The 25,801-nt window shown below is 39.4% G+C and overlaps 2 protein-coding genes across 2 annotated transcripts in view; one reads left to right on the top strand and one right to left on the bottom strand.

The window, feature by feature from the left end:
• The window catches only part of CBG07968, a gene marked incomplete at both ends in the record, with an annotated part of 3,302 nt that extends 2,461 nt beyond the window's left edge, over window positions 1–841 (top strand). Inside the window, one exon of the mRNA XM_002646050.1 lies at window positions 611–841. Within this exon, the coding sequence (XP_002646096.1) occupies window positions 611–841 (231 nt within the window). The remainder of the gene's footprint in view (window positions 1–610) is intronic.
• Window positions 842–1,737: 896 nt separating this feature from the next.
• Cbr-hmr-1 overlaps window positions 1,738–25,801 on the bottom strand; it is a gene marked incomplete at both ends in the record, with an annotated part of 57,912 nt that continues 33,848 nt past the window's right edge. The window contains 10 exons of the mRNA XM_045241511.1: window positions 1,738–1,995; window positions 2,888–3,370; window positions 4,095–5,178; window positions 5,961–6,481; window positions 7,044–7,520; window positions 10,188–10,425; window positions 10,555–10,714; window positions 10,851–10,984; window positions 16,299–16,796; window positions 16,928–16,952. Coding sequence (XP_045093620.1) covers window positions 1,738–1,995; window positions 2,888–3,370; window positions 4,095–5,178; window positions 5,961–6,481; window positions 7,044–7,520; window positions 10,188–10,425; window positions 10,555–10,714; window positions 10,851–10,984; window positions 16,299–16,796; window positions 16,928–16,952 — 3,878 coding nt within the window. The remainder of the gene's footprint in view (window positions 1,996–2,887; window positions 3,371–4,094; window positions 5,179–5,960; window positions 6,482–7,043; window positions 7,521–10,187; window positions 10,426–10,554; window positions 10,715–10,850; window positions 10,985–16,298; window positions 16,797–16,927; window positions 16,953–25,801) is intronic.

Below are 25,801 nucleotides of genomic sequence, written 5' to 3'. Positions count from 1 at the left end.
CGCTCGTCGATATCGATTCCTTGGATTTTCCACTGAGGATCGAGAATTTTTTTGAAAAATTCTGCCTTCAGTGTATTTTGTAGTGCCTCACTTGTCTGGGAAAATTAGCATCGGCTTGGAAATTCATCGTTGAGTCCGCTGGATTGTCGAAATTTAATTTTCGCTTCGCCGGAGCCATTTTTCAAAGATTTTTAGGGGGTTTTTGGACTGAAAATAGTGTTAAAAATCATTTAAAGCCAAAAAAAGCTTTAAGAGCGGAGGCCCCCGGCTAAGAATTAGGTTTTTCAGACTGGACATTAGACCAGATGACATACAGTAATCTACAGTAATCTTCCGTCGAATTTCAGACAAAAAATGCGGAAAAATCAAAAAAGAATCTTCAAAAGTAGCTGAAAAACCTATAAAGGTCTAAAAATTTTGCAAAAAAAAAATCAATTTTTCACAATTTTCAATCTTGGCGGGAATCCAAAAAAGATTCTAGAAGCCTCCTGAAATGACGAAACGCGATTTTTCTGAGTTTTATATGAATTTATATAGTTTCCTACCCATTTTTATACAATACAACTAGTAAAAATATCATTTTTCACACAAAAATTTAATTTTGTTCCAGGAAGTCGCTCTCAAATCGTACGACGACGTCAAAAAACGCACGGAGCAACTTCAGAAGACGTTGATGACGGAGAGGAATCGCGAGCGGCGACAGCGGGAAACGATTCTGAACGGAATGGATGAGAAGGAGAGGACACGTGTCGAAGAATTGGACGAAATGTTCAAAGACTTCTCGTTGGATCAGCTGAAGGCGTTGAGAGATCGAATGAGAATCGCCAGACAACAGAATTGATCGGCGGTTTATTGATTTTTTAAAAATCTGAATTTTTGTGTATAACTGTCAAAAGGTATTATATTTTTCTTCATCTTCCTACCATCATCAAATAGAAAAGTTATCGAATTGCCTCTAATTATCAGTTAATTGCCCACTTCCAATGCCATATTTTAAGAAAAAAAAGACAATTTTTAAATCAAATTTCTTTATATATAAATCAAATTATGTGTTTTCATCGAGGTGATTGGGTTTGTTGTGATAAAAAAAGACAGTGAAAAAGGTAAAAGTTGGTGATTTTAGTGGATTTCCCGTTTGAGAAAAGTGTGTGGGTGTGTGTGTGGTGAAAATGAGGGGGTAAAGATTTCAAAAAATTCAGAATTGGGTGGCAAGAAGACACTAAAAAAGGGGAGGGGGCGGGGCATAGAAAAATACATATAAATATTTATATAGATAAGTGAATTTTGGGTGAAAGTTTGGGGGTAATTTGGGAATTTTAAGTGATTATGTAAGAGGAAAAATATAAGAAAAAAATGAGCAAAAATTCCAAAAAATTCAAATTTTGTGAAAGCAATTTTGGGGGATGAATGGTTGGTGCATAAAAAGGTGTACATAGAAAAAATGACAAAAAAAAACAAGAAACCCGCGAAATTCAAATTTCAAATAAAAATTACAAGAAAAAACAACAAAAAGAGCACAACACACCGGTTGGACGAGTATCGCAGGGGCCGAGATATATAGGGTTGAGATGGGGAAGTATGAGTGAGAGGAGAGAAAGTGCGCTCCATTGGACTATTTGAATTTCCGAAAATGTTTTTCCTCATAAATCTTATAAAATTCAGGCGAAAGTAAATAAGTTTTAAAAAGTCCAGTGGAGCGCAAAATCATAAAAAAAAGACAAATAAGAGAGGATTCAATTACTGTGCACTTTCGATACTTTCCAAAGTGACCACTGAGATATTGTCCCGCTCATCGTCATAAATTCTCAGCTCATCGTATGGCGCCGCGTTTTGATCCGATTCCAGGTCCTTGATCTTCGAATTCAGCTCCATATCGTCTTTCGGTGGATGACTCATCATGCCACGTGGCGGATACAATGGCGGAACTCCGCCCATTCCACCGCCCATTCCAGTGTCCAGCGGCATCACTGGTTTACGCAGTCCGGCGATTGAGTACTGCAAAATATTGAGATTCAGAAAAAAAATACACATTTAGAGACAAAAATAAATGGAAAAAATTTTACAGAGGCTTAGAAAATTGTGTAGTTTGTAGTCTCAAAAAATTTTCCCAAAAGATTTAACAAAAATCTATTTAAAAAGCGATCCAAAGCGCATGAAAATGAGCCGAGTTACAGCGCTTTGAAGTTTCACTGAGGCTTAGGAAATTTTTGTAGTTTGTGGTCTAAGCCTCAGTAAAATTTGTCATGGTTGTAACTCAGCCAGTTATCATCCCATTTTAGTGTTTTTTAGCTAGAAATTCGTAAAAATTTAAGCATTCTCTGATAACAGACTACAAACTACAAAATACTCTAAGCCTCAGTAAAAACTTCGAAGCGTTTTAACGAGTGAAAATTAGCAAAAACTAGCCGAGTTAGAGCGTTTTTAAAGTTTTCCTGAGGCTTAGCATTTTTTGTAGTTTGTAGTCCAGATCATAAAAAGCACAAATTTTGACATATTTCTAGCCAAAAATCATTGAAAACGGTTAATAACTCGCCGAGTTGCAGTGATTTCAATTTTTACTGAGGCTTAGAGAGTTTTGTAGTTTGTAGTCTCTAAGCCTCAGTAAAATTGGAAATCACTGTATCTCGGCTAGTTTTCATCCGTTTTGAGTCGTTTTTGTTTAGAAATATTCCAAATTTGGGGCTGTTCTCAAAATAAATGGCTGAGACTACAAACTACAAAATGTTCTAAGCCTCAGTAAAAATCATTTTTTTGCTCATAACTCGGCTGAAAATCATCGTAGAAAGCTCATTTTTGGAAGAAACTATGCCAAAAACTTTTGTAGTTTTTGTGTTTCATCCAATTTTAGTGGTTTTTGGCTAGAAAATCGTCATTTTTCCGGACTAACCTGATCATTATCGGCCTCGCCTCCTCCTTCGACAGCATACGGTCTCAAATTGTCGCGATTCATGTCTCCGGGTTGAACGTTTTCAAATGCTGCAGGCGATCGTCTTGTGTAGACAACCATCAAGGCAAGGAGTAAGAACAACAGTCCAATGGAAACCATGATAAGGATGATAGCCGGTGAGCTGATGCCCAATTTCGACACCGCCAACGTCTCTCCACATCCGACAACTTGTCCATCGTCACCCAGAATCGCGTTGGCACCGTCGTTACACGTACAGAATGGTCCTTTCCAGAAGTCGACGCATGCGAAGGATCCGCCGCAGTAGTTGGTTGGTAGATCGGCACACGTGATGCGTAGATCACAACCATCTCGAACGCCCGCCATATTCTCAATCGATACAATCGATTCTTCGTTTTCGTCCAGAGCACCGCCACGTTTCAGTGGGAGATTCTGTTTCGACCAACGATACGTTCCGATGCAACCCTGCAATTTTTAGAATTTTCAGAAATCGATTTTTTAGAAAGTTTTGTAGTTTGTAGTCTAGCCCAAAATTTGACGAATTTCTAGGCAAAAACAATCGAAAACGATTCAGAAATGACCGAGATTTGGCGATTTGAAGTTTTTACTGAGGCTAAGCGACTACAAACTACGAAAAGTTGCTAAGCCTCAGTAAACTTTCAAAGCGTTCTAACTTGGTTACAACTGAACCGTTTCTAATCGTTTTTCGACACGAATCAGGCTTAGCGACTACAAACTACAAAAATACTTTAAGCCTCAGTAAAATTGTAAATCACTGTGATCGCACTTATTTTCGACCGATTTCAATGATTTTTGAGTCAAAATTTGTCAAATACTACAAACTACAAAAATATTTATTTTTAATTTGTAGTTTGTAGTCTAAGCCTCAGTAAAACTTCAAATCGCTATAAATATGTTATTTCCCAACATTTTTTGATTGTTTGTTTGGGATATGGTCAAATTTTCTGCTTTTTTTAAATCCAGGCTACAAACTACAAAAAGTGTCTAAGCCTCAGTAAAACTTCAAAGTGCTGTAACTCGGCTAATTTTCAAGAAATTTTTGTCGTTTTTGGCTTGAATTATAGACAATTTTTAGGGTTTTTAATTTTGGGATTTTTAGAAATCGATTTTTCTAAAAATTCACAAAAATTCTTGTTAATTTAATTTAAATTGTGAATTCCTGTCTCACCTGGAATCCCTTATTCTGACCCTGCGTTCCGAGTGTGATCTGATTGACTTGAAGCGAGAATGGCTCTCCCTTGTCCAGTTGTGTGGATACCGTATACGCGTTATCAATCGATAAACTCGCCCGAGTCGGATTTCTGGTGAATTGCAGCCAATACGACGCATTCTCCTTCAGCAACACTTCAGATACTCGGAGCTCTTGTCGTGCCCGTTTTCCTCCACTTCCAATATCAAACTTTCCAGCAGCAGTGACCCCATTCTGTCCTGATTCCAAGCTTGTCGACACGTAGCTCTGTTGAGAATCCGTGCCAAATGAGAGCTCAGCTGGCGCGCCGTTGACTTTTCCCGAGATAAACAGCAGTTCAATATCTGACACCTGTTCTGGGAAGGCGATTTTGGGGGAGTACTCGATGAAGGCTCCTTGCGCGAATTGAATCCATTCCATTCGTCGTTCACATCGTGGTCCACCCCATCCTGGATCACACACGCATTTGGCAACCATGGCACCAGATCCTTGAACATCCGCAAAGCAGTCTCCATGGATACAATGATTCAGCGAGTCGACTGAATTCGAGTCACACGTGGATCCCCACAACCTACATCCCTTCTCGGTATTCTGCTCGAATGCCGGGGTCGCCAAATCATACTGATCTCCATTAACGTACAAATTCCGAATGCATCCATTCAAACCGCCACGTGGAATCGTTTGTGGATAGTCTTGTCCGGAAAGCGGTGCCAGTCCTCCAATCTGCACAGGTGTCACAATATTCAGACGTTCGTCGTCATCTGGAGTGTACAATTCGGCACGACAACTAGAATCATCGGCTCCGGCGCCTAAGAATCGGCAGTTGTCGACAACCAACTCGACTCGTTTTCCCTCCTGATTCACTGAGATCTCGTGCCACGTGCCATCGTTCAGTGCTGTCGATGCCACTTCCAGTGAGCTTCTCGATTGACCGTTCATCGAAACTTCCAAAGAAATTCGACCGCCGCGAAGCTGAATGAAGATGTAGTCGGAATACTCGATATGGGTGTCGTTGCGTTGAGTCTCCAGTGGTCCGTTGTAGAAGAGAAGCGCGTCGGATTGTCTGGAAACGATTTTATGATGAGCAATTTGAAGGAAAAACGAACGAAAACGAGCAAAAACTAGCCGATTCAGAGCTTTTTGAAATTTCACTGAGGCTTAGCAATTTTTGTAGTTTGTAGTCTAAGCCTAAGTAAAATTTTAAATCGCCGTAACTCAGCCAGTTTTCATCAGTTTTCAACGATTTTTCGCAAAAATATGTCACATTTTCAGCATATTCAGAACTGGACTACAAACTACACAAATTTCTAAGCCTCAGTAAAACTTCGAAGCGTTGTAATGAGCAAAATCGAGCAAAAAATAGCCGATTTAGAGCGGTTTGGAAGTTTTACTGAGGCTTAGAGACTTTTGTAGTTTGTAGTCTGCCTCAGTAAAATTTAATATCGCTATAACTCGGCTGGTTTTCTTCCGTTTTCAACGATTTTTGGCTAGAAACTTGTAAAATTTCCTGGACTACAAACTACAAAATTCCTACACCTCAGTAAAATGCAAAATTTGAAACCGCTGTAACTCGGCTAGTTTTCGAACGTTTTCGATGATTTTGAAATAGAAATTTGTCAAATTTTCCGCATTTTCTAATTGCAGACTACAAACTATAAAAATTTCTAAGCCTCAGTAAAACTTAAAATCTCTGTAACTCGGCTAGTTTTCATCCGTTTTCATTGGGTTTTTGGCTAGAATATCGTCAAATTTCCTGGACTACAAACTAAAAATTTTTCTGAGCGTCAGTAAAATTTGAAACCGATGATTTCTAGCTCAAAATTCATGAAAATTCTTGCCACTTACGTTGTCATAAAGCTGAAAGAGATGTTCAAGCTAGTGCAAGCGGGCATTGGCTTGTACCAGGCGAAACCGTTTCCTCCAAAGCTTCTCGTCGTTCCTTGGCATCTGGATCCCTTCAATCCATCATTTCTACACTCGCAGAAGAATCCAGGATTCGTGTTATGACACACTCCGTCATTATGGCACAACGAGTGCTGGCAAGCGGGTGGAGCCCTCCACACCGGACAAGTGCAATCGTCGCGTGACGTGGCATTGACACCAACGACGACAGTGGAATTGGCTGACACTACGATACCGTCATAGTCGGCAGAGTTGAGCGTTTGACATCCGGCGTCGCATTGGGTGAATTTACACATATCGATGCCGACGCCAACGATTTCCACGTTGAGTTTCCTCTGAAGATCCGCACGATGCGCTGCGATGAGTCCGTTGAGTTGAGCAGTGTCTCTGTAGGCGTTGCCACGTGCATTGAATCTGACATTGAGGACTGGGACGTCTCTGGTTTGAAGGGTGGCGATTCCGACCTGAAAATTGGGAAAAATTAGAGAGACAAATCGGGTAGGACGGTGATGCTTGAAAGAAAGTGCGCTCTACTGAAAATTTCGAAAAGTTCCGGTGGAGCGCGTTTGCTCTAATACGTGCTGTGGAGAAAGTATCATCTAGAAATTCACAAGAAACACGTCTAGAGAGCATTCCAAATACCAAAAATTACCACTTTTCCCAGCCGACTCGCCCAGTCTACCTGAATTTAACCTAGTTTTTTTTGGTTTTTCGTGCAAAATATCGTTTTTTTAGGCTTAAAGGGGGTTTCAAAAAGGTAGAAAAGTATGTAGTTTCATATAAAAACTAAGAAAAATTCGAAAAATTCTTGCAAAAAGCTCAAAAAATCTAATTTTATTGCACAATTTTTAGACCTTTTTAGGTTTTTCAGCAATTTTTGAAGATTCTTATCCGATTTTTCAGGTATTTTCGTAGTCCTCTTTTAAGACTCAAAATGGCTCAAATTTGACAGTTTTTATCGTTTTTTGGCTCAAAATCTGAAATTTCCGAATTTTTGAAAATTTTCACATTTAAAAAAGGCTTTACCTGCACGGAGAAGACGTCAACAGTGACATCTCCACCCATATACGCGACCATCTCCTGTTTGAACGTGTCCATCAGCGATTGTCCATTCGAATCGGCTCGAATAAAATCGTCGGGTAGTTGAAGTGGTGTCTCCTCGGCTATCAGCAACTGGACACTTCCTTGGTTATCAAATGCAATCTGTGGGACGGCATTCACAATGACAGTCACGTATCCGACGGCGTCCTCGTCTCTGGCGTTATCATGTACATTTGCACTCATCGTGTACGTTCCGGCGGCCATTTCAGCTGCCATTGTGATGTCTCCCTTGTCGGAGAGCTCGAATCCAGGACGGCTGTCTTTCCAGGAGAACGTCTTGTCTCCCAGATCCCAATCATCTGCATCATCCACGTAGACACGTCCAATTACAGTCTGTTTCAGGCGGCCCAGGTACGAGTTCACATGAATCGTCATACGGCCATCGTGCATTGTGTTGTCATTCTGAAAACAATGAGATTTTATAGTTTGTAGTTTGTATTTTTGGCAGATTTGCAGCTCAATTTTCAGCAATTTTATACTCAAAATTTGCCTTTCAGACTACAAACTACACTAATTCTACTGAAAAGCGCAAAAAACATACGGATTTTGGTTGAAAAATCGAAAAAAAAATTAGCAAAAACAATTTTTTCCATTTTTACTGAGGCTTAGCAAATTTTTATAGTTTGTAGTCTAAACCTCAGTAAACTCCTGGCTCTAGGAAGTGTTTTTACTGAGGCTAGGCCACTACAAACTATAAAACACGTTAAAAGCCCCGGTAAAGAACAAACAAAATGAAGAATCTTTACTGAGGCTTAGAAATTCTTGTAGTTTGTAGTCTCTAAGCCTCAGTAAAAACTTCAAATCGCTATAACTCGGTCATTTCTCAATCGTTTTCGATGGTTTTTGAACGAAAATTCGTCAACTTTTCTTGTCGACTACAAAATACCAAATTTTTCTAAGCCTTAGTAAAAATTTAAAGTTTTTCGTCATTTTTCTTCATTTTTTCTGTGAATTTCTTTCTTCTTAACCCAATGTTTACCCCCTGTTCTCATGCGCATCGTATAAATATTCTCATTTTTTCTTGCGCATGGCGGGTCCTATTTGTTTTCTGTCACCTCTCTCAGTGTCATCGGAAGAGGGCCGCTTCTTTTGATGTGATTCTAATAAAAATGTGTGGGTGTGTGTCTAACAAGAATATGACATCAAAGAAGTGCTCGCCGCACCTCTGATGACATTTATGGGAGGCTGGGGCGCCTTTAGCGCGAATTTCCGAGAGCTTTCCCTTCAATATTTCCATTTTTCCTCGAAAAACTTTGTAGTTTGTAGCCCGGACCATAAGCAAAAAAACCGAAAACGTGACCAATTTAGAGTCGAAAACAATCGAAAAGCGGCTCAGAAATCACCGAGTTGTAGCGATTTGAAGTTTTTACTGAGGCTAAGCGACTACAAACTACGAAAACTTCCTAAGTCTCAGTGAAATTAAAAAGCGATGTAATTCGGCGATTTCTCAACCGTTTTCGATAGTTTTTGTATGGAAAATAGTCAAATTTTCCGCGTTTCATGATCTAGACTACAAACTACGAAATTTCCTAAGCCTCAGTAAAAACTTCAAATCGCGATAACTCGGCGATTTATGAACCGTTTTTGATCGTTTTTCTTTGGAAATTCTTCAAATTTTCTGGTTTTTTCTCTCCCCGTCTTCAATTTTCCCATTTTCTTTGAAAAATTAATAAAGAGAAGATGGTCCCGGGAAAATTGGAACGGAAGCTAGGCAAAGCCATTTCCCTAATTGGCCTGATAGGTCATTCTCAACGTCTTCTTCTTCTTAACGTCTTCTGAACGCTAAGAGCACTAAACATTTGCATAAATCTCATCACATTTACATATTCAGGAGAGCATTCAGAAGATGTTCTTGACTTTTTGAACAGGAGAAAACCGAAAGAATATTCTACGAAGTCCCCCCCCCCCTCTTCCCCCAGATGGTCCATATCTCTCTAATTACAATGTCAAAATGGGATGTTTGGGGACATTTTTAATGAAAAATCCGAATCCTAAAATTTTAGAACCAAATTAGCCCCATTCAGGTGCTAAAATTGCAGATTTTCGACGGAATTTTTGGAATCTAGGTGCTAAAAATGGCTTAAAATCTATTTTCCCCAAAAAAAAGCTCATTTCTCTAATCCCCTATATATTTAGTGTTACTATTACGGGGTCAAAGGCGGTTATTACAAATTAGAGCGCGGCATCCATCCAAAAAACAAGGGGGCCATGTCCCTTTAGTTTGTCATTGTCGCAGGGATTACGGTCATTTTTCTTTTTTACGGGGGGGCCGACTGCCGCCCGTTGAGGTCGTTTGACACCCCCACAGAAAAGGAGAAATAGAGGCATGGAGGCATCGTTAACCTATTTCTAGCGGAAAATGGAGAAAAAGGAAATTTATAGAAATCTATTCAGAAAAGAGACGTCTTTTAGAAAATTCAGAATTCCAAAAGCCCGGAAGCCTAAAATGACCAATATTCAGACAAAAATTAACCTTTAAAGTGATAATTTTCGAGTTTAAAATTAATAATTTCAAGGAAAAATCGTCTATTTTGAAATTTTAAAAAACGAATTCATGCCAAAATATCGATTTTTCGTGTTTTTTTTTGCTCAATTTTCAGCAATTGTATACTAAAAATTCGCCTTGTCAGACAACTACACGAATATAAAGAGAAAAAAATTTCACGAATTTTGCTCGAAACTGGAAAAAAAAATGAGCAAAAATGAGTTTTTTTTTTTCATTTTTACTGAGGCTTAGAAAATTATTGTAGTTTGTAGTCTAAGCCTCAGTAAAAGCTTCAGATGGCTATAGCTCGGTCATTTCTGAACCATTTTCGATCGTTTTTGGCTCGAAATTTGTCAAATGTTTCCCTTTTTTGGATCCAAACTACAAACTACACAATTCCCGAAGCCTCAGTAAGAATTTAAAATAGTTATTTTTCGTCATTTTTAGCTCAATAGTCTGTTGTTAGAGGTTTGAAACCTAAAATGGCTAGTTTTTGAGCTGAAAACGACCAATTTCCAGACATATTTCGCAAAATTAGTGTGAAAAACCGCAAAATTCTCATTAAAAAAGGAAAAAAGACAAACCAAGTCTCCAATAATGACATGAACCGACGCCTCGTTCCTTCTACCAGCTCGATCGGCCAAAACCAGCGGGATTTCCAGAATCTTTCCAGGTACCGGCGCTTCACGATCAAATTCTTGAAGCGGTGTGATTGTCATTGATCCATTTCCACCGTCTCCATTCGGATTGAACACCACGTTCAGGTATTGACTGTACTTGAAGTTTGGCGACACTTCCATCGTGAATGGTGGCCCGAATTCACTGAAAAATTGATTTTGAGTGGGTTTTTGTAGTTTGTAGTCTGTGAAAATTGGTCTAAAAATGAGTTTTCGCTCAAAATCACTGTAGAAATTCGAATTTTTTGTAGTTTGTAGTCTATTAAACGCTTACGCCGTATCTCTGTCGGTTGCTCGAATCTCGCACGTGCCCAACTGATTGACTGGAGTATTTTCGCGGAAAATACATGGTCGTGGCACTGTGTAGGGCTCCGGTCCGTTGTCATTCACGTCTTGAAGATAGACAGCAACCATTTGACGGCCAATGTTGTTGGCTGAAAAAAAACAAGTTATTTGGCTGGAAATAATGAATGTTTCGAGCTAAAGTAGCTGGAAAATATCTTTAAATGCCCAATTTTCGATTTTTAAGCTAAAAAACGCGCCAAAAGCGCCCCAGCCACGCCAACTTACAATTATCATAAGCCTCTATAATCAAGTTGTACACTGCGATATCCTCTCGATCCAGGGAATGAGCAACACGAAGGGTTCCATCTTGATCGATGGTGAACTGACGTTTCGGATCGGATTGACGGTTGATGCGGAATCTGAAAAAAATTGTGATGTGTGAATATTTTACTGAGGCTTAGGGGTTTGTAGTTTGTAGCCAGAGAAATTTCCAATATTTCTAACTAAAAACTGTGTGAATAGCTTTAAAAACCAGTGCACGTGTGCACTTTTCTAAAGGAATATTTTTTACTGAGGCTTAGGAAATTTTATAGTTTGTAGTCGACAAGAAAAGTTGACGAATTTTCGCTCAGTCAAAAAACGACCAAAAACCGTTCAGAAATAACCGAGTTACAGCGTTTTCAATTTTTACTGAGGCTTAGAGATTTTTGTAGTTTGTAGTCTAAGACTCAGCAAAAACTTCAAATTGCCATAACTCGACTAGTTTTCAACCGTTCCGAGCCGTTTTTAGCTAGAAATTCGTCAAATTTCCGGCGTTTTTCGATCAAAACTACAAACTACAAAAATTGCTAACCCTCAGTAAAAAAAATGTAATTCAGCTAGTTTTCCATCGTTTTTAGCTCAAAATTTGTCGTTTTTCATGATTTTTTCAAATTCCCCGAGTTCCCATCACTTTTTTGGCCCCTCAATGTGTCCATCCTCCCACCCCATTTGACCCTTCTCAAGTGGCCATGTCCTTGCTTGTATAAGCAAAAGCGCATTCGGCCGGCGGTCAAGCAAAACGAATAGCCAATTGGAGAAGAGCGGACAGAGGTGTCGTGTTCCCTAGGACATGAAGGTGCTAGGTGTGCTTGTTAGAGGAGGTACTAGGCAAATAATACAACCGAATCATGGAAGAACGACTCGAAACGGTTGAAAACTAACCTAATTACAAGCTTTTTGTAGTTTTACTGAGGCTTAGAAAGTTTTTGTAGTTTGTAGTCTAGCTCTATAAAGCAAAAAGTTCCACTGATTCGTGTCGAAAAACGATTAGAAACGGTTCAGTTGTAACCGAGTTAGAACGCTTTGAAAGTTTACTGAGGCTTAGCAACTTTTCGTAGTTTGTAGTCGCTTAGCCTCAGCAAAAACTTCAAATCGCTATAACTCGGTTATTTCTGAACCGTTTTCGATCGTTTTTGGCTAGAAATTCGTCAAATTTTAGGCTTTTTCAAGCTACAAGGATTCCTAAGCGTCAGTAAAGGTTCATTCTAGACCCAGTAAAAGTATCATTTTACACATGTCCCTTCACCTCCAAATACAAATTCAAAGTAGGTTCGTGTGTACACTTGCGTAATTACTCTTCCTCTCTCTTCCCCCCTGGCTCGGCCCAAGCCTCATTAACCATGCAATAACTTCTTACACTACTATGTACTACTTCGAAACGAAGAGTAGTCGTGTAGAAGTAGAAGAAGAAGAAGATGTCAGAAGAAAGAAGAAGATGTTCCCCCGGAAAACCCAATTCTGACGAAGGGGATTCACTCCATTACACACTTGTTTCCGTTATATAAGGACTAGTGTCTCTGTGTGTGTGTGTGTGTGTGTGGAGTGCTAGTCAACCACCTAATTAGCCCTGGCATCTGGTCACTCTTAGGACAGTTAATCCGTCCATTGCACCCAAAACAGAGAGGATCCCAGGGTTGAAAATCGGTGGAATTGGCTAGTCGGAGCCTTCCAGAGCATTCCTAAAGCTTCCAGAGCCTTCTATAAGCTTCCTGACGCTTCGAGAGCCTTCCAGAGTCTTCCAGAAGCTTCTAGACGCATTCAGAGCCTTCCAAAAGCTTCCAGAGCCTTCCAAAAGCTTCCAGAGCCTTCTAAAAGCTTCCAGACACTTCCAGAAACTTCCAGATCCCAATTAAACCCCGTCAAATTCAGAAAAGTCCAAAAATCCAAACCATGTCAAATTTTGCCGAGCTCGCTTTTGGAACCCAATTTGATCCCTTTAAATGGCCAAAGAAATTCAAAAATATAAGATTTTTGATTCAAAATACAAACATTCGGCCGAAGGAAGGTGGTGGTGGCCTATTATTATCACTCTAATCTATGGCTCACGTCGTTCGGCAAACAGAATTATCATGAATCGAAAGGAATAGAGAGCGGAGGAGGAGAGGAGACAGACAGGAATGCATGTTCTTTGTGTATTTGAATAGGTGCTCTCCTGAATCTCGCCAAGCTCCAAGCTCAAGCTAGAAAGCTAGCTAGTACAAGCTAGCTCAAGCTATTCAGCTTATTCTCTCAAAATGTTCATGGCTTTAGCTACTTGCTACCTGTGCCAATCAAGCTAATTGTGCCAGGGAATTATTTAAGCTTTGAACTAGCTAGCTTGCCAGCTCGAATTAGGCCATAGCTAGCTATTGAGCTATAGCTGACTAGCTATAGATGCCAACTCAAATTAGGCATCTTTTCCAGCTAGTTGGGGGTACCAGCGTCTTCTAGGATCAATTCTGAAGATCCAAATTCTAGATTCCAAATCCTCTCTGTTCAAGATGAATCAAAGTTCAAGTTGCGCCCCCTTTCATCCAAAACTTTTGTCTTGTATTGGCCCGCGCTCAAGTTTCCTCATGTCTTTGATTCCCAATAGAAACAATAAGAAGTCGACTGACTCTTTGCCCCTATGTATAAATGCTCGCACCCTTCTCTCTTCATGTAAACAATTCCCACCCACCAACAACATGTATATAGGATCTAGGACTCCTACAAGGACGAGGACACAGATTCAAAAACCTTCAGGAGGCAGGCGAACAGCGACGCGCAAAGAAACAGAAACATTTCCGGGCGGCGCAACTTTACACCACTACGATAATCCACTTGAGCGTCAAGTACATACACTTCCTGACTTCTTGTTGGCTTGGCAGCAGAAAATCAACAAGTTCGCTCCAATGGACACCCCCTGAGACACCTCAATTATCATGTCCACCACCTTTTCCATATGGAAACAGAGAACGCGTGGGAAACCCGTAATTATCCTTATCCTGTGCTAAAGAGAGGGGACCTTATGACTCTGTTATGACCAGTGAATAGACCGCTAATCAACTTGTCAAAATTTCTTCCCCGTTCCATGGGAATATACATAGTAATTCCTTAGCAATTTGAAAGAAGAAAGAGGCAATGTGTGTTCCCTTGAAGGTCAGCCGTTCCCCCTTAACGAGATCGAATTCCTTCTGAACGAATGAATGAAGATTTGGTTCCAAGGACGAAGACACCAGTATCCTGCTGTGAGAGGATCCAATGAACACCTAGAGAACACCTACAGCGCTCCCTAATCCGTTAGGATAGGATTTATAAGCCTTTAGAGCTCGCTAGGCCCATCTCCTAGACTGTTGAACTCTAAAGACCTAGTTCAGGATCCCTAGACTCTCAGACATCCTCGGATCACGAGATCGGAGCCTCTAGAACATCTATATGAGCCCTTAGAGCTTTCCAGGGCAATCTTCTAGTTCTCTAGGTTCTGAAAATCCTTCTCTAGGAATCCAGGAATATTTTTTTTTCGATCTTCAGATCGGTGCCTGCGGAACCTCCAGAGCTCTCTGGAGCATCTACAAGCTTCCAGAGCTCTCTAAGCAATCTGCTAGACCCATAGACTCCCAGATACCCTTTAAACCCTCTCGAATTGAGGTAACTCGCTTGAGAATCTAAAAAAGCACTTGAAAATAGTTCTAAAAAACTGATCCCAAAGTTAACGATCCCTATCTCTATACATACACACTTCCTGTGCGCGCGAAAGAAAACCATAGGAGGTCACTCAAATGTGACAAAAACTGTGCAAATATGGGAAAGAGACTCGTGTGGTTTTGGTGTGATAGGGCTCTTCTACGGGTCACTGAACTTTTTGAGACAGCCAGGTGGTAGAGCATCTGTCTAGACTAGATAACGTTAGGATTGGAAATCCAAATTTCTGCTGTCTTCTAAAATTCTAGTTCAAGTAGCCAAGACGTCTAGAATCCATCTTTCTAGAATAGGGTATGGTCTGCAGGCCCAGAAAAGCCCAAACTGTTTGGAATTTGAAAAGGATCAGGTTTTCAAGATATCGAAGATTCTCAAACTCCTACTAGATCAGCCAAGCTGTCCAGATCATTATAGATTCTTCTAGATTCTCCTAGATCCTTTCTAGATCCCTCCCTTTAGCACCTGTCCTCTTCTGGGGCTTCTTCTGGGGCCAGCAAATTCCAAGGCCACCACCTTTTTGCAGCCGCCAGTGGTAGAGAGAGAGAGAGAGAGAAACGGCCAAACAAAACCTCCCAACCACCAAAGTCACCCCCTCTCTTTCCACCCAAAATGTAGGTAAAACGGGGAAGCCAAAGGAGACGAACGAGGTCACCATTACCCCCCGAAACAAGACACTATAGGAGACGGAAAATGCGCGAAAATGGCCGAATACTATGCGGCTGGCGTATATATGCAAAGTAGATCATCATCAAAAAGACGACGAAAAACCGTTTTTTGACAAAAATCCAAAATGACAGTTTCTACTTATTCTACTGTCACATCATCAAACTGTCATCGCTCTTTGTGACGACTTCAAACTTTTGGATTCATAATTTCCATAAAAACGCGGAGGAGGAGGCAGAAATTCCAATGATGTGTCTTCCGATGAGATGAAGAAGAAGATGAAGGATAACTATCTGATGAATCATCATCGGGGGACGATTTTAGAAAATTTCAAACGAAAGGGAAAAGCCGAGGAAACGTTTTGAAATCGAGGAGGACAAAAATCAATGAGGGAATGGCTTCGAAATAGTTCAGAAATAATTGAGTTATAGCGATTCGAAATTTTTACTGAGGCTTAGGAAATTTTGTAGTTTGTATTTAGCAGAAAATTTGACTAATTTCCAGCCAAGAACGATCGAAAACGGTTCAGAAATCACCGAGATATAGCGGTTTGTATTTTTTACTGAGGCTTACCGACTACAAACTACAAAACGCTAAGCCTCAAGATTTTTTTAACACGTGAAAAATTTGAGAAAAAAATACGTGGAAATTAAAATTTGAAAGAATTTTTTTTCACGTAAAATTTTTACTGAGGCTTAGACTACAAACTACGAAAATTCTCTAAGCCTCAGTAAAACTTAAAAGCACTATAACTCGGCTAGTTTTTCAGCTAGAAAAGTCGTTTTTGGATAGAAATGCTGGAAATTTCAGCGACTACAAACTACATAAATTGCTAAGCCTCAGGAAAATCTTCAAAACGTACGTGAAAATTAAAAGTTTAACGAATTTTCACGTGAAGCTTGAACATTTTTACTGAGGCTTAGCGACTACAAACTACAAAAACTCTAAGCCTCAGTAAAACGTAAAACCGCTGTATCTCGGCTAGTTTTCCAGCTAGAAAACTCGTTTTTGGATAGATATGTTGGAAATTTATTCTATTTTCGGTAAAATTTATAATCCCACCCGTCTCACCCAAAAAAAAAGACTTACGAGAAGTTGTACATTGGATTACTCGGATCGTGAGCCTTAAAAGTCTCAAGAACCGTTCCGACCGGCGTATCCTCACTGATATTTTTCATCACAAACACATGTATATCCCTGGCACGGACTCCACCGACAAGCGATGAGAACCGCGACTTGGCAACCGATGGTTCAAGTCCGAATGGCAGCGAAAGGTCCGTAAACGCCTCCGCATGACCAATGAAACAACCCATCAGCGCCACCAACCCCAATAGTGTCACCCAGAGCCCCCCTTTACCTTGCCACGTCACCGGCATCCTTGTCGCTCGTCGTGTACTGTCCGATGACTGTTCCTCTCGGCACGTCTTCTCTGATTCTGTGCTCTGTGGCTCCGTGAATGTGTGGCGCGTGGTCGTTGCGATCGACGAGTGCCACGTGGCACGCCGCTTCAGCATCGTGTCGTCCGTCGGAGACGCGAATCCGCAGCGAGAAGCCGTCACGTTGTGACGGATCCTCGTAGTCGAGTGGCTAGAAATTATGTTTGTCAGCGTGTCCCGATGTCTACTCTCCGGGATGTTTCCTAGAAGGGGGGTTAGGTGACACTAGGCTTTGAGATTTTTTGGGTTTTTTTTGGGTTCTTTTCCTGGCGATGTTGTTGCTGTTCTGATGTTGTTTTGAGTGCGGCTAGGCCGACTTTTGCGTTAGACGCACTTTCTACTGAAAAAACAGAGAATTTTCAAGAGAGAATTAGAGAGCAAGAGGGAGCCAGAGAAATAGAGAAAAAAATGTTCTTAAAATGTTGTAACCTATTACAATGAACAAGGGATAAGAAATCAGTAATTTAAGCTTCAAATCTAAAAATGTATTAAAATAAGCTTGAAACTATCGAAATCACCTAAATGACTGAAAAATTGCAGAAGACAACCAAAATCTAGTAAAAAACAGAGAAATTTTGACTTGAAAATGGGTCAAACAGTGTCAAAAAAATTGATGTGAGAATAGCGAAATTTTGCATAAAACCCGAAAAAGTGAGAGTTTAACGGGATTTTAGCACGGGGTTTCGAAGGCGCCAGATTACTCAAAAAGTGCAATTTTTCGTTTTTTTCGGCAGGAAAATTTTTTAGAGCTAAAAAAATTAAATAGGCCTGCAAACTACACAATTTTGAGCTCAAAAAACGAAAAAAAAATCACGAATTTTGAGTCAAAATGCGTTCAAAACGGCGGAAAAATAAGTTTTACTGAGGCTAACTCTTGTAGTTTGTAGTTTCAATTAAAAAAGCGGAACATGTGAATTTTCATTCAAAGACGATCGAAAACGGTTCAAAAATAACCGAGTTATCGCAGTTTGAAGTTTTTACTGAGGCTAAAAAGCTACAAACTACAAAAACTTATAAGCCTCAGTAAAAATTTCAAAACGCTCCAACTCGGCTAGTTTGGAACCGTTTTTAACGATTTCTAGCTCAAAATTCATGAAATTTTCATTAGTTTTGAATATATGAGATTCTAAATGTATGAGAAAATCGTCTAAAAAGTAGGTCAAATTTCTTATTCTACGAAATTCAGGAGGTCAAAAAATAGATTCATTGAGCTGAAGGACAAAAAAAAATGGTGCAGAAAAAGTAGGTCAAATTTTTTTGACAAATTTTAAAGGTTTTTAGGTAGATCAAGAATGTATTTTTAAAAATGGCTAAAAAGTAGCAAAAGAGTTTTATATAAAAAAAAAGAGAAGAGATTTGTTGGGATGAATGAAAAGTAGCAGAGAGAGAGAGAGAGAGACTCTAAGGAGGGAGATAGAGTATAAACGTGTATGTCTTCTTCTTCTTCTTCTCCTCCACCAAAAAGAAGAAAAAGAGAAATAGAAGAAGAAGAGATACAGAACTAACAGAGTAGGGAGGGATGCGCGCGCGCTCGGTCAAGAGCGAAAGAGTGTGGAATTTGAAGAGACGCAGACAAACGAGAGAGTGTCCAGCAGGCTATAAGCCACGCCCACTAACAAAGGTAAGAAATAGGAGTGTGCGCGGATGGGGGGACCCGAGATGACCGATAGTGTGGCGGACTGTATATGGGGGAGAGAGGGAGGAGAGACGCAGAGAAAATGCACAGGTAGAGCAGAGGGTGAGAGAGAAGAGACGCAGAGATTGGGGGGGGGGGGGGGGGGTAACGACACCGCTAATCGGTTTGGAGGCCGTTTTTTCGCCCGTCCGCGCGCGACACTCTGAAGAGAGGCGGACAGACATTATTGAGATGGATTGGCTCGGAGGAGAAGAAGATGTGTCAGGAAACCAGTTGGTGTGGTTTTTTTTGTTGGAGAGGCAAAAGTTTTGAAATAGCTAATTTTTAAAAAAATGCGAAAATCTTAAGTTTTTAAGAAAATTTGTAGAATTCCTCACTCAGAATTCAAATTTTAGAAAAACAATTCCAAAAAATTAGCCAAAAATCAATGAAAACGGATGAAAACGAGCCGAGTTACAACGCGTTAAAGTTTTACTGAGGCTTAGCGACTACAAAGTACAAAGAATGCTAAGCCTCAGTAAAACTTCAAAGCGCTATAACTCGGCTAGTTTTCAAGCTAATAGAGTCGTTTTCGGCTAGAAATGCTGGAAATTTCAGTGACTGTAAACTACAAAATTTTTAAAGTTAAAAATAATAATTTCCAGATTTTAAAATATTTTAAAATTCCCCCAAATTTCAGGGATTTTAAAGGAAAAATCTAGAATTTTCTATTCAGAATTCGAAATTTTAAAAAAAATCTAAAAATGTAGAGTCAAAAACGAGTAAAAACGCTAGAAATCATGCCGCGTTGAAGTTTTACTGAGGCTAACCGACTACAAACTATAACAATTTCTAAGCCTCAGTAAAACTTCAAAGCTCTATAACTCAGTTAGTTTTTGAGCTATCAGGATCGTTTTTTGTTATAAATATGAGAAATTTCAGCGGCTACAAACTACAAAATAGTTCACAGCTCTCAGAATGCATTGCGAAATTCATATCTCAAAAGGTTTCAAAATAATTCCAAATTACTAAAAGTAGGTCAAGAAGTAATAAATGGCGAATTCTAGGCGAGGATTCTGAAGTTTCAGAGTTTCGGGGTGTGCGTGTGAAAATCGCTAGTGAAAATTAGTCGAAAAGCGGAAATTCCCGCGCCCTTTCCCTCCCGCAAAACTCTTAGGGACCACCCATTTACTCTCCTCTTTTGCTCTTTTCTCCGCCACGTTTTGCATAAAACCACCGACGTCTTCTGAATTCTAAAACGTGGAAAAACGAATACGCTGACGACGTCTTCCATTCCATTATCAAGGTTTTAAAAGGCAAAAGAAAAAGGAGAAGGCAGTCAAACGACGATGACAAAAGACATCTGTAATGCTTCTCCGGGTAAAAAGTACTAGGCAAAAAAACGTCGGATGAGAGAGAAAGGGAAAAAGAGGAATCTTGTTAGGAGATGTCGTTGTCAGAAGGCTAGGAAGAGGGCAAAAAATTGAGAGGAGAAGGAAACAAAGGATAAAAAACTAGAGCCGCCAAGTCTAATGGGTCAAGAGGAGCTATTTACATCGAAGCGTTTAGGGTAGATCAAGAATTGCAGTAGAGCAAATTTGCCATTTTTTAAAGGGTTTTTTAAAGTTTTTTCTTTCCGAATTCCAAATTTAGAAAAAAATACAAAAAAAAGACCAAAAACGAATGCAAACGGATGAAAATGAGCCGAGTTACAACGCGTTGAAGTTTTACTGAGGCTAACGGACTACAAAGTACAAGAACCCCTAAGCCTCAGTAAAACTTCAAAACGCTGTAACTCGGCTAGTTTTTCAGCTAGAAAAGTCGTATTCAGCTAGAAACGCTGGAAATTTCAGTGGCTACAAACTACAATATTTTTGAAGTGAGAAAAAACACAGCTTTCAATTGAAGGATTCTGAAAACTCTCCGAATTTTAGTGATTTTCAAGGAAAAATATCAGGATTTTTCAGTTAGAAATCAAAAAGTTAGAAAAATTCCAATTTAGAGCTGAAAAAAGAAAAAAAACGGATGAAAATGAACCGAGTTACAACGCGTTGACGTTTTACTGAGGCTAATCGACTACAAACTATAAAAACTTTCTAAGCCTCAGTAAAACTTCGAATCGCAATAACTCGGCTAGTTTCGAAGCTATAAGATCCGGTTTTGGCTAAAAATGCTGGAAATTACAGCGCGGTCACAATTTGGCTTGCTAGAGATCTTCAAAAATTTCTAAATTCTGCCAAAATGCCACGTGGAACTTGCTCGGAAGCTTGATTTTTCAGCACAACAAAGCCACAAAAATTAAGCTCAGAAAATATCGAAAAACGCTTTAACGCTATTTTCGATCGTTTTTAGCGATTTTCACCTCAAATTGACCAATTAAAAGGGGGTACTTGAACTTCTAGGTGCCCATCCATCAGTCTTTTGTCGGTGATTTCTTTCTGTTTTTTGTCCGCATAGCTAAGGAAGACACTTTGGTTACTACTACTATTATTATCAAGTGGACTTCGGGGGGATGGACACACGCGGGTGGGACGACGAAAGGAGGAGTGTCGAGTGGATTGTGATGAGCAAGCGCAGAGCCGCGCGGCGACGGAAGAACCTCGAAAAGAGAGATACGCGGATGGGCGAGGATGAGGAGGCATTTTTTGTCTTGTCTTCTTGTTGCTCACTGACTACTCATTCATTTCTCTCTTGTGGTCACTTTTTTCTTGGAAAAAAAAACATTGCGCGCGGAGCAAAAGGGAGGGAGACTTTGTTTGATAGAGTTACTCGAGCGAAAATGTGAAGAGACAATTCTAGAAGATTCTGAAACTTAAATGGGCATACTGGAATTGCTGGAAGAGCTGGATAAAATGAGAGAAATCGGGGAAAAATATAGTGGAATTCTGAAAAAAAAATCCCCAAAAACAACATTTTCTTAGAAAAAATCAAAGGCTTTTGAAAAATCCCCGACTTTTAGGGATTTTCAAGGTAAATTGAAGAATTTTTATTTCAGAATTCGAAATTTAGACAAAAATCCAAAAAAAAATGATCAAAAGTGAATGAAAACGGATAAAAATGAGCCGAGATACAACGCGTTGAGAAGTTTTACTGAGGCTAACCGACTACAAACTATAACAACTTGCTAAGCCTCAGTAAAAACTTCAAAGCGCGCTAACTCGGCTCGTTTTCGTGCTATCAGGGTCGTTTTTTGGCTAGAAATGTTGCAAATTTCAGCGGCTACAAATTTATTGAATTAAGAAAAATTTTGGGCCAAAATTATAAGTCCAAAAAAAAAAGAAGCATTTGCGGTGAAGAAAATTAAAAAGTGCACTTAAGTGGGTAATTTTCAAGGAAAATTGGATAACACCGATTTCAAGTTTTCCTGAGGCTAAACGACTACAAACTATAACAACTTTTAAGCCTCAGTAAAACTTTAAATCGCCGTAACTCGGCTAGTTTTTGAGCTATCCGGGTCGTTTTCGGCTGGAAATGCTGGAAATTTCAACGACTACAAACTACAGAATAGTTCTCCGAAGTGTCAGGCTAGAATCTAGGTTAAAATCTTCTACAAAACATATGGGCGGTCCGTTGTCTCTGACAAAGGTGAGAAAAGTGCATTACTTCATCTTGTCCGCCCAAGAGCTGCGCCCTTCTTTTCCCGTTTAACCAAGTCGTCGTATAAAAAGAAAATAAAATGGAAAATTGGAAGGTCCCTTCCTTCCGAATAGTAGTAGTAGTAGTAGCAGCTCCTCTCTTTCTCTTCATATACTCAATAAAAATGAAAAAAAAGGGGCGAGGCGACCCACTTCCAGTGCTACGGGCGGTCCCAGTGGTGGCTCAAAATGCACCTCAAAATGGACCTCAAAATAGGCGCGAAATTTGAAATTCACAAACGTTCACCTAAACAATTTTTTATCTGGGGTGCTAAATGAGTCACTCTGCGTCTCTCCGTCTCTCTGCCATTTTCAAATGGGTCATTCAATCCGAGATGCGAAAAAGAGAGATAGAAAAAAGGTTCATTTCATTTTTATGGCCTTGGGAAACTCGGGCAAACTTGGAGAGTGGTAAAAAGAGCCGAAAGAGGGAATATATGTGAATAAGTGAATAGTACGGAATGGGAAAAAAAGATGGATAGAAACATTAGGACCTAGAGCTCTTTATATGGTGACCATAGAATTTCAGGGGACAATTCTCAACATTTCTAGCCAAAAACGACTCGGGTAGCTCAAAAACTAGCCGATTTACAGTGTTTTGAAAATTTTAATGAGGCTTAGAAAATGTTGTAGTTTGTAGTGTCTAAGCCTCAGTAAAAAACTTTAAATGGCCATAACTCGGCTAGTTTTCAACCAATCCGGGTCGTTTTTGCCTAGAAATTAAGGAAATTTCGGGGACTAAAACGACAGACAAACGACAGAAAATTGGTAAGCCTCAGAAAATTCAAAATTTAAAGGATCTCTATAGCTTCGTTAGTTGGAAACTAGATATTCTATTTTTGTTTTCAAAATCTATAGCTTCTCAAAAACCATAGAAATACGGCTGAAAACTAGCCAAGTTTGAGCGATTCCACGTTTCCTGAGGCTTAGAAAACTTTCTAGTCTGTAGTGTCTAAGGCTCAGTAAAAACTTGTAATCACCGTAACTCGGCGAGTTCCAAGCCGTTTTCAGTGATTTTCGGCTCAAAATTCGTCACATTTTTTGAGCCATGAGTTACACAGCATTTCGAAAGCGGCGGAAAAAAGCGAGAAAAAGAGCTGACTCATCATTACAGTCCAGTTTCTTCTGTCTCTGATGAATACCATCACTCTTCAAGTATGGTCGGAGGGGGTGATGGAGGGAAATAAGAATGGGAGAGGAGGTAGATGAGTCACAAGAAAGGTACAAGGAGAAGTATGCATATGCAGCATACCAGGTGTTGGGGAAGAAGAAGAAGAAGACGTTGTACATTCGTTCGGATTTGTTTGTACAGTAAAAAGAGAAAAAAGAGCTCCATCAAAGTCACAAAACCAACACACCTGGCAGAAGAAACAAAATTTTAGATTGCAATTTCGCAAAAATTTGTTAAATTCTCTAAAAAATCGTTTTTGCACAATTTTGAATTCTCAATGTGTAGTTTAAAGTCCAGAAAATTTGAGAAAATTCCAGCAAAAAACCATCAAAAACGGTGAAAAACTTGCCGAATTACGGAGATTTTAATTTTTTTACTGAAGCTTACGAATTTTTGTAGTTTGTAGTCTGGGACATGAAAAGCGAAAAATTTGACTGACTTCCAGTTAAAAACCAGAGAAAACGGTTCAGAAATACCCGAGTTATAGTGATTTGAAATTTTTACTGAGGCTAAGTAACTACTACTACTAAAAAACTACTAAAACTTGAAACCGCTGTATCCTGGCTCATTTCAAACCGTTTTCAACGATTTTTCGCTCAAAATTCATAGAATTTTCAGTATTTCTTCAAACATCTAAGATTTAAAATGCCATTTTTTCGTTTTTCATTCGAAAAAGCAACATAAAAACGTACGTTTTTCTTTTGAGAGAACAGCTATACAGAAAATGCATTAAAAATGTTTAACATCCGGAGGAGATTCCCCTCGGATTTCTCTCATTTTTTCTTGCTGACACCAGGTGTTCGTGTTGGGTTCTATTGTTTAGTATACGCTAGTCTAGTCTAGGGCTGCTATGATTCTTCAAAGAATTTCAAAGAATCAAAAGATCTAGACAGAAAAATGTATAAATCGTTCGTAAATCTAATGTTTCAAAACGAAGAAAAGCGATGCATGAAACATGAAATGAACGCAAAAACTGAACAAACATTTCCATTTTATCACATCTGTGGCGCGGCCGGAAAAAGGACGACTCTGTGATGAGTCACTCTGATAGGTGATAGGTGTGCTCGCTTATCGATTTTTTCGATATTATTGTGATGATAATAATGATGATGATGCACAAGTATATGGGGGTGTGAGAAACACATACTTGTACATAACAAAAAGAGCAAAAACATTCCTTTTTGGGTGTTCTGCCGACAGAGTGACTGACTGATAAGATAGTATTTGCATTACTATTAGGCTCCAATACCTTTGGAATTTCGAAATAGGCAGAAAAAGGAAAAGGGGGACTTTTTGAAAAAATTTGAAGAAATTGAGAGAAAAAAATTGAACACCAGAAATAGTGGGATTTTGAAAACTAGGTAAATTCCGAAAATTCTATGAATTTTTCTGTTTTTTTGATTCACAGCGTTTTGAAATTTTACTGAGGCTTAGGAAGTTTTGTAGTTTGTAATCTTAGCCTCAGTAAAACAGCTTATAATAATGAGTTTTGTAAATAACTGAAAATTTCACGAATTTTGAGCTAAAAATCGTTGAAAACGCTTCGAAATGAGCCGAGCTACATCGTTTTGAATTTTTACTGAGGCTAAGAAGCTACAAATTACAAAACTTGCTAAGCCTCAGTAAAACTTCAAAGCGCTGTAACTTGGCTAATTTCAAACCCATTTCAATGATTTTTAGCTCAAAATTCATGGAATTTTCAGTAATTTTGAAATATTTGAGATTCGAAGGTTGAAAAAAAACAAAAAAAAAACTTGTGTAAAAACTTTTACTGAGGCTAAGAAACTACAAACTATAAAAATGGCCTCAGTAAACCATAAGTTTGAAGCCGCATAACTTCCGTCAAAATCGTCCTAGCGGTCTGAAATCGATACCAAAATGATCAGCACAATCTGAGCAATCGTTTAAGCTAGAATATCATAAATTTCCAAAATTCAAAACCAAGTTTAATCTAGGATTTCAATTCCAAACCGATTTCTCACATTTTGCAAATCATTATGGTTCAATTTTCAGTTGTCTAGGGCAATTCTGACAAAAGTTAAGATGCATAAATACAAACGAGCCAAAATCAAATGCATTCTATTCTACAGTAAGCTAGATGGACCATTTTTAAAACAAAAAAAAAGGCTGCTATTCATGCCAAAATGACGTGGGTCGGTGTCATTCAGCTTGAAGCATACATACAGTCATCAAGAGAGCAGGAACAGGGTCTAGATGGTACTAGAGATTGTGACCACCAAAAAAAATCTGCTCATTGTCCCCCATTGCGTAGCTCTTCAAGTCCTTCAAGGAGGTTCAAAATGGAGGGAGAGCATAGAGAGGGGGGGAATAGTAGAAAACAGCTCTTCATTGAAAAAACATAGGCTAACGAAAAAAGCAAAAAACGAAACCATTCCATCTCTGAGAGTGTGAACTCCGAATAAATACACAAAACGGGAGGGCCGAGCTGACCGTTTGACTCAAATGTTGACATGACAGCCTCAGGAAGAGGCAAAAGCAAACTGAGAGAGAGAGAAAATGACCAGTAGCCTAGTTCTTTTTTCTAGGAAGAGGAGGAGTGGCTACTTGTAAAGAGGAGGAGGATGGAATGAATGATGTGTGGACGGCATGCAACCCAGTCAACAGGGAAAACAGAGACACACCTAATTGCCACGAATTATTGTACTTTTCCTTCAGCAGGGGGAATAGGATTCTAGAGGATGCTATAAGCTTACGGCATAGGATAATCGAAAAGT

The sequence above is a fragment of the Caenorhabditis briggsae genome, assembly GCF_000004555.2.
Source record: "Caenorhabditis briggsae complete genome, chrI, whole genome shotgun sequence".
Taxonomy (NCBI): Eukaryota; Metazoa; Nematoda; class Chromadorea; order Rhabditida; family Rhabditidae; genus Caenorhabditis; species Caenorhabditis briggsae.
This window is presented reverse-complemented; position numbering and strand designations above follow the sequence as displayed.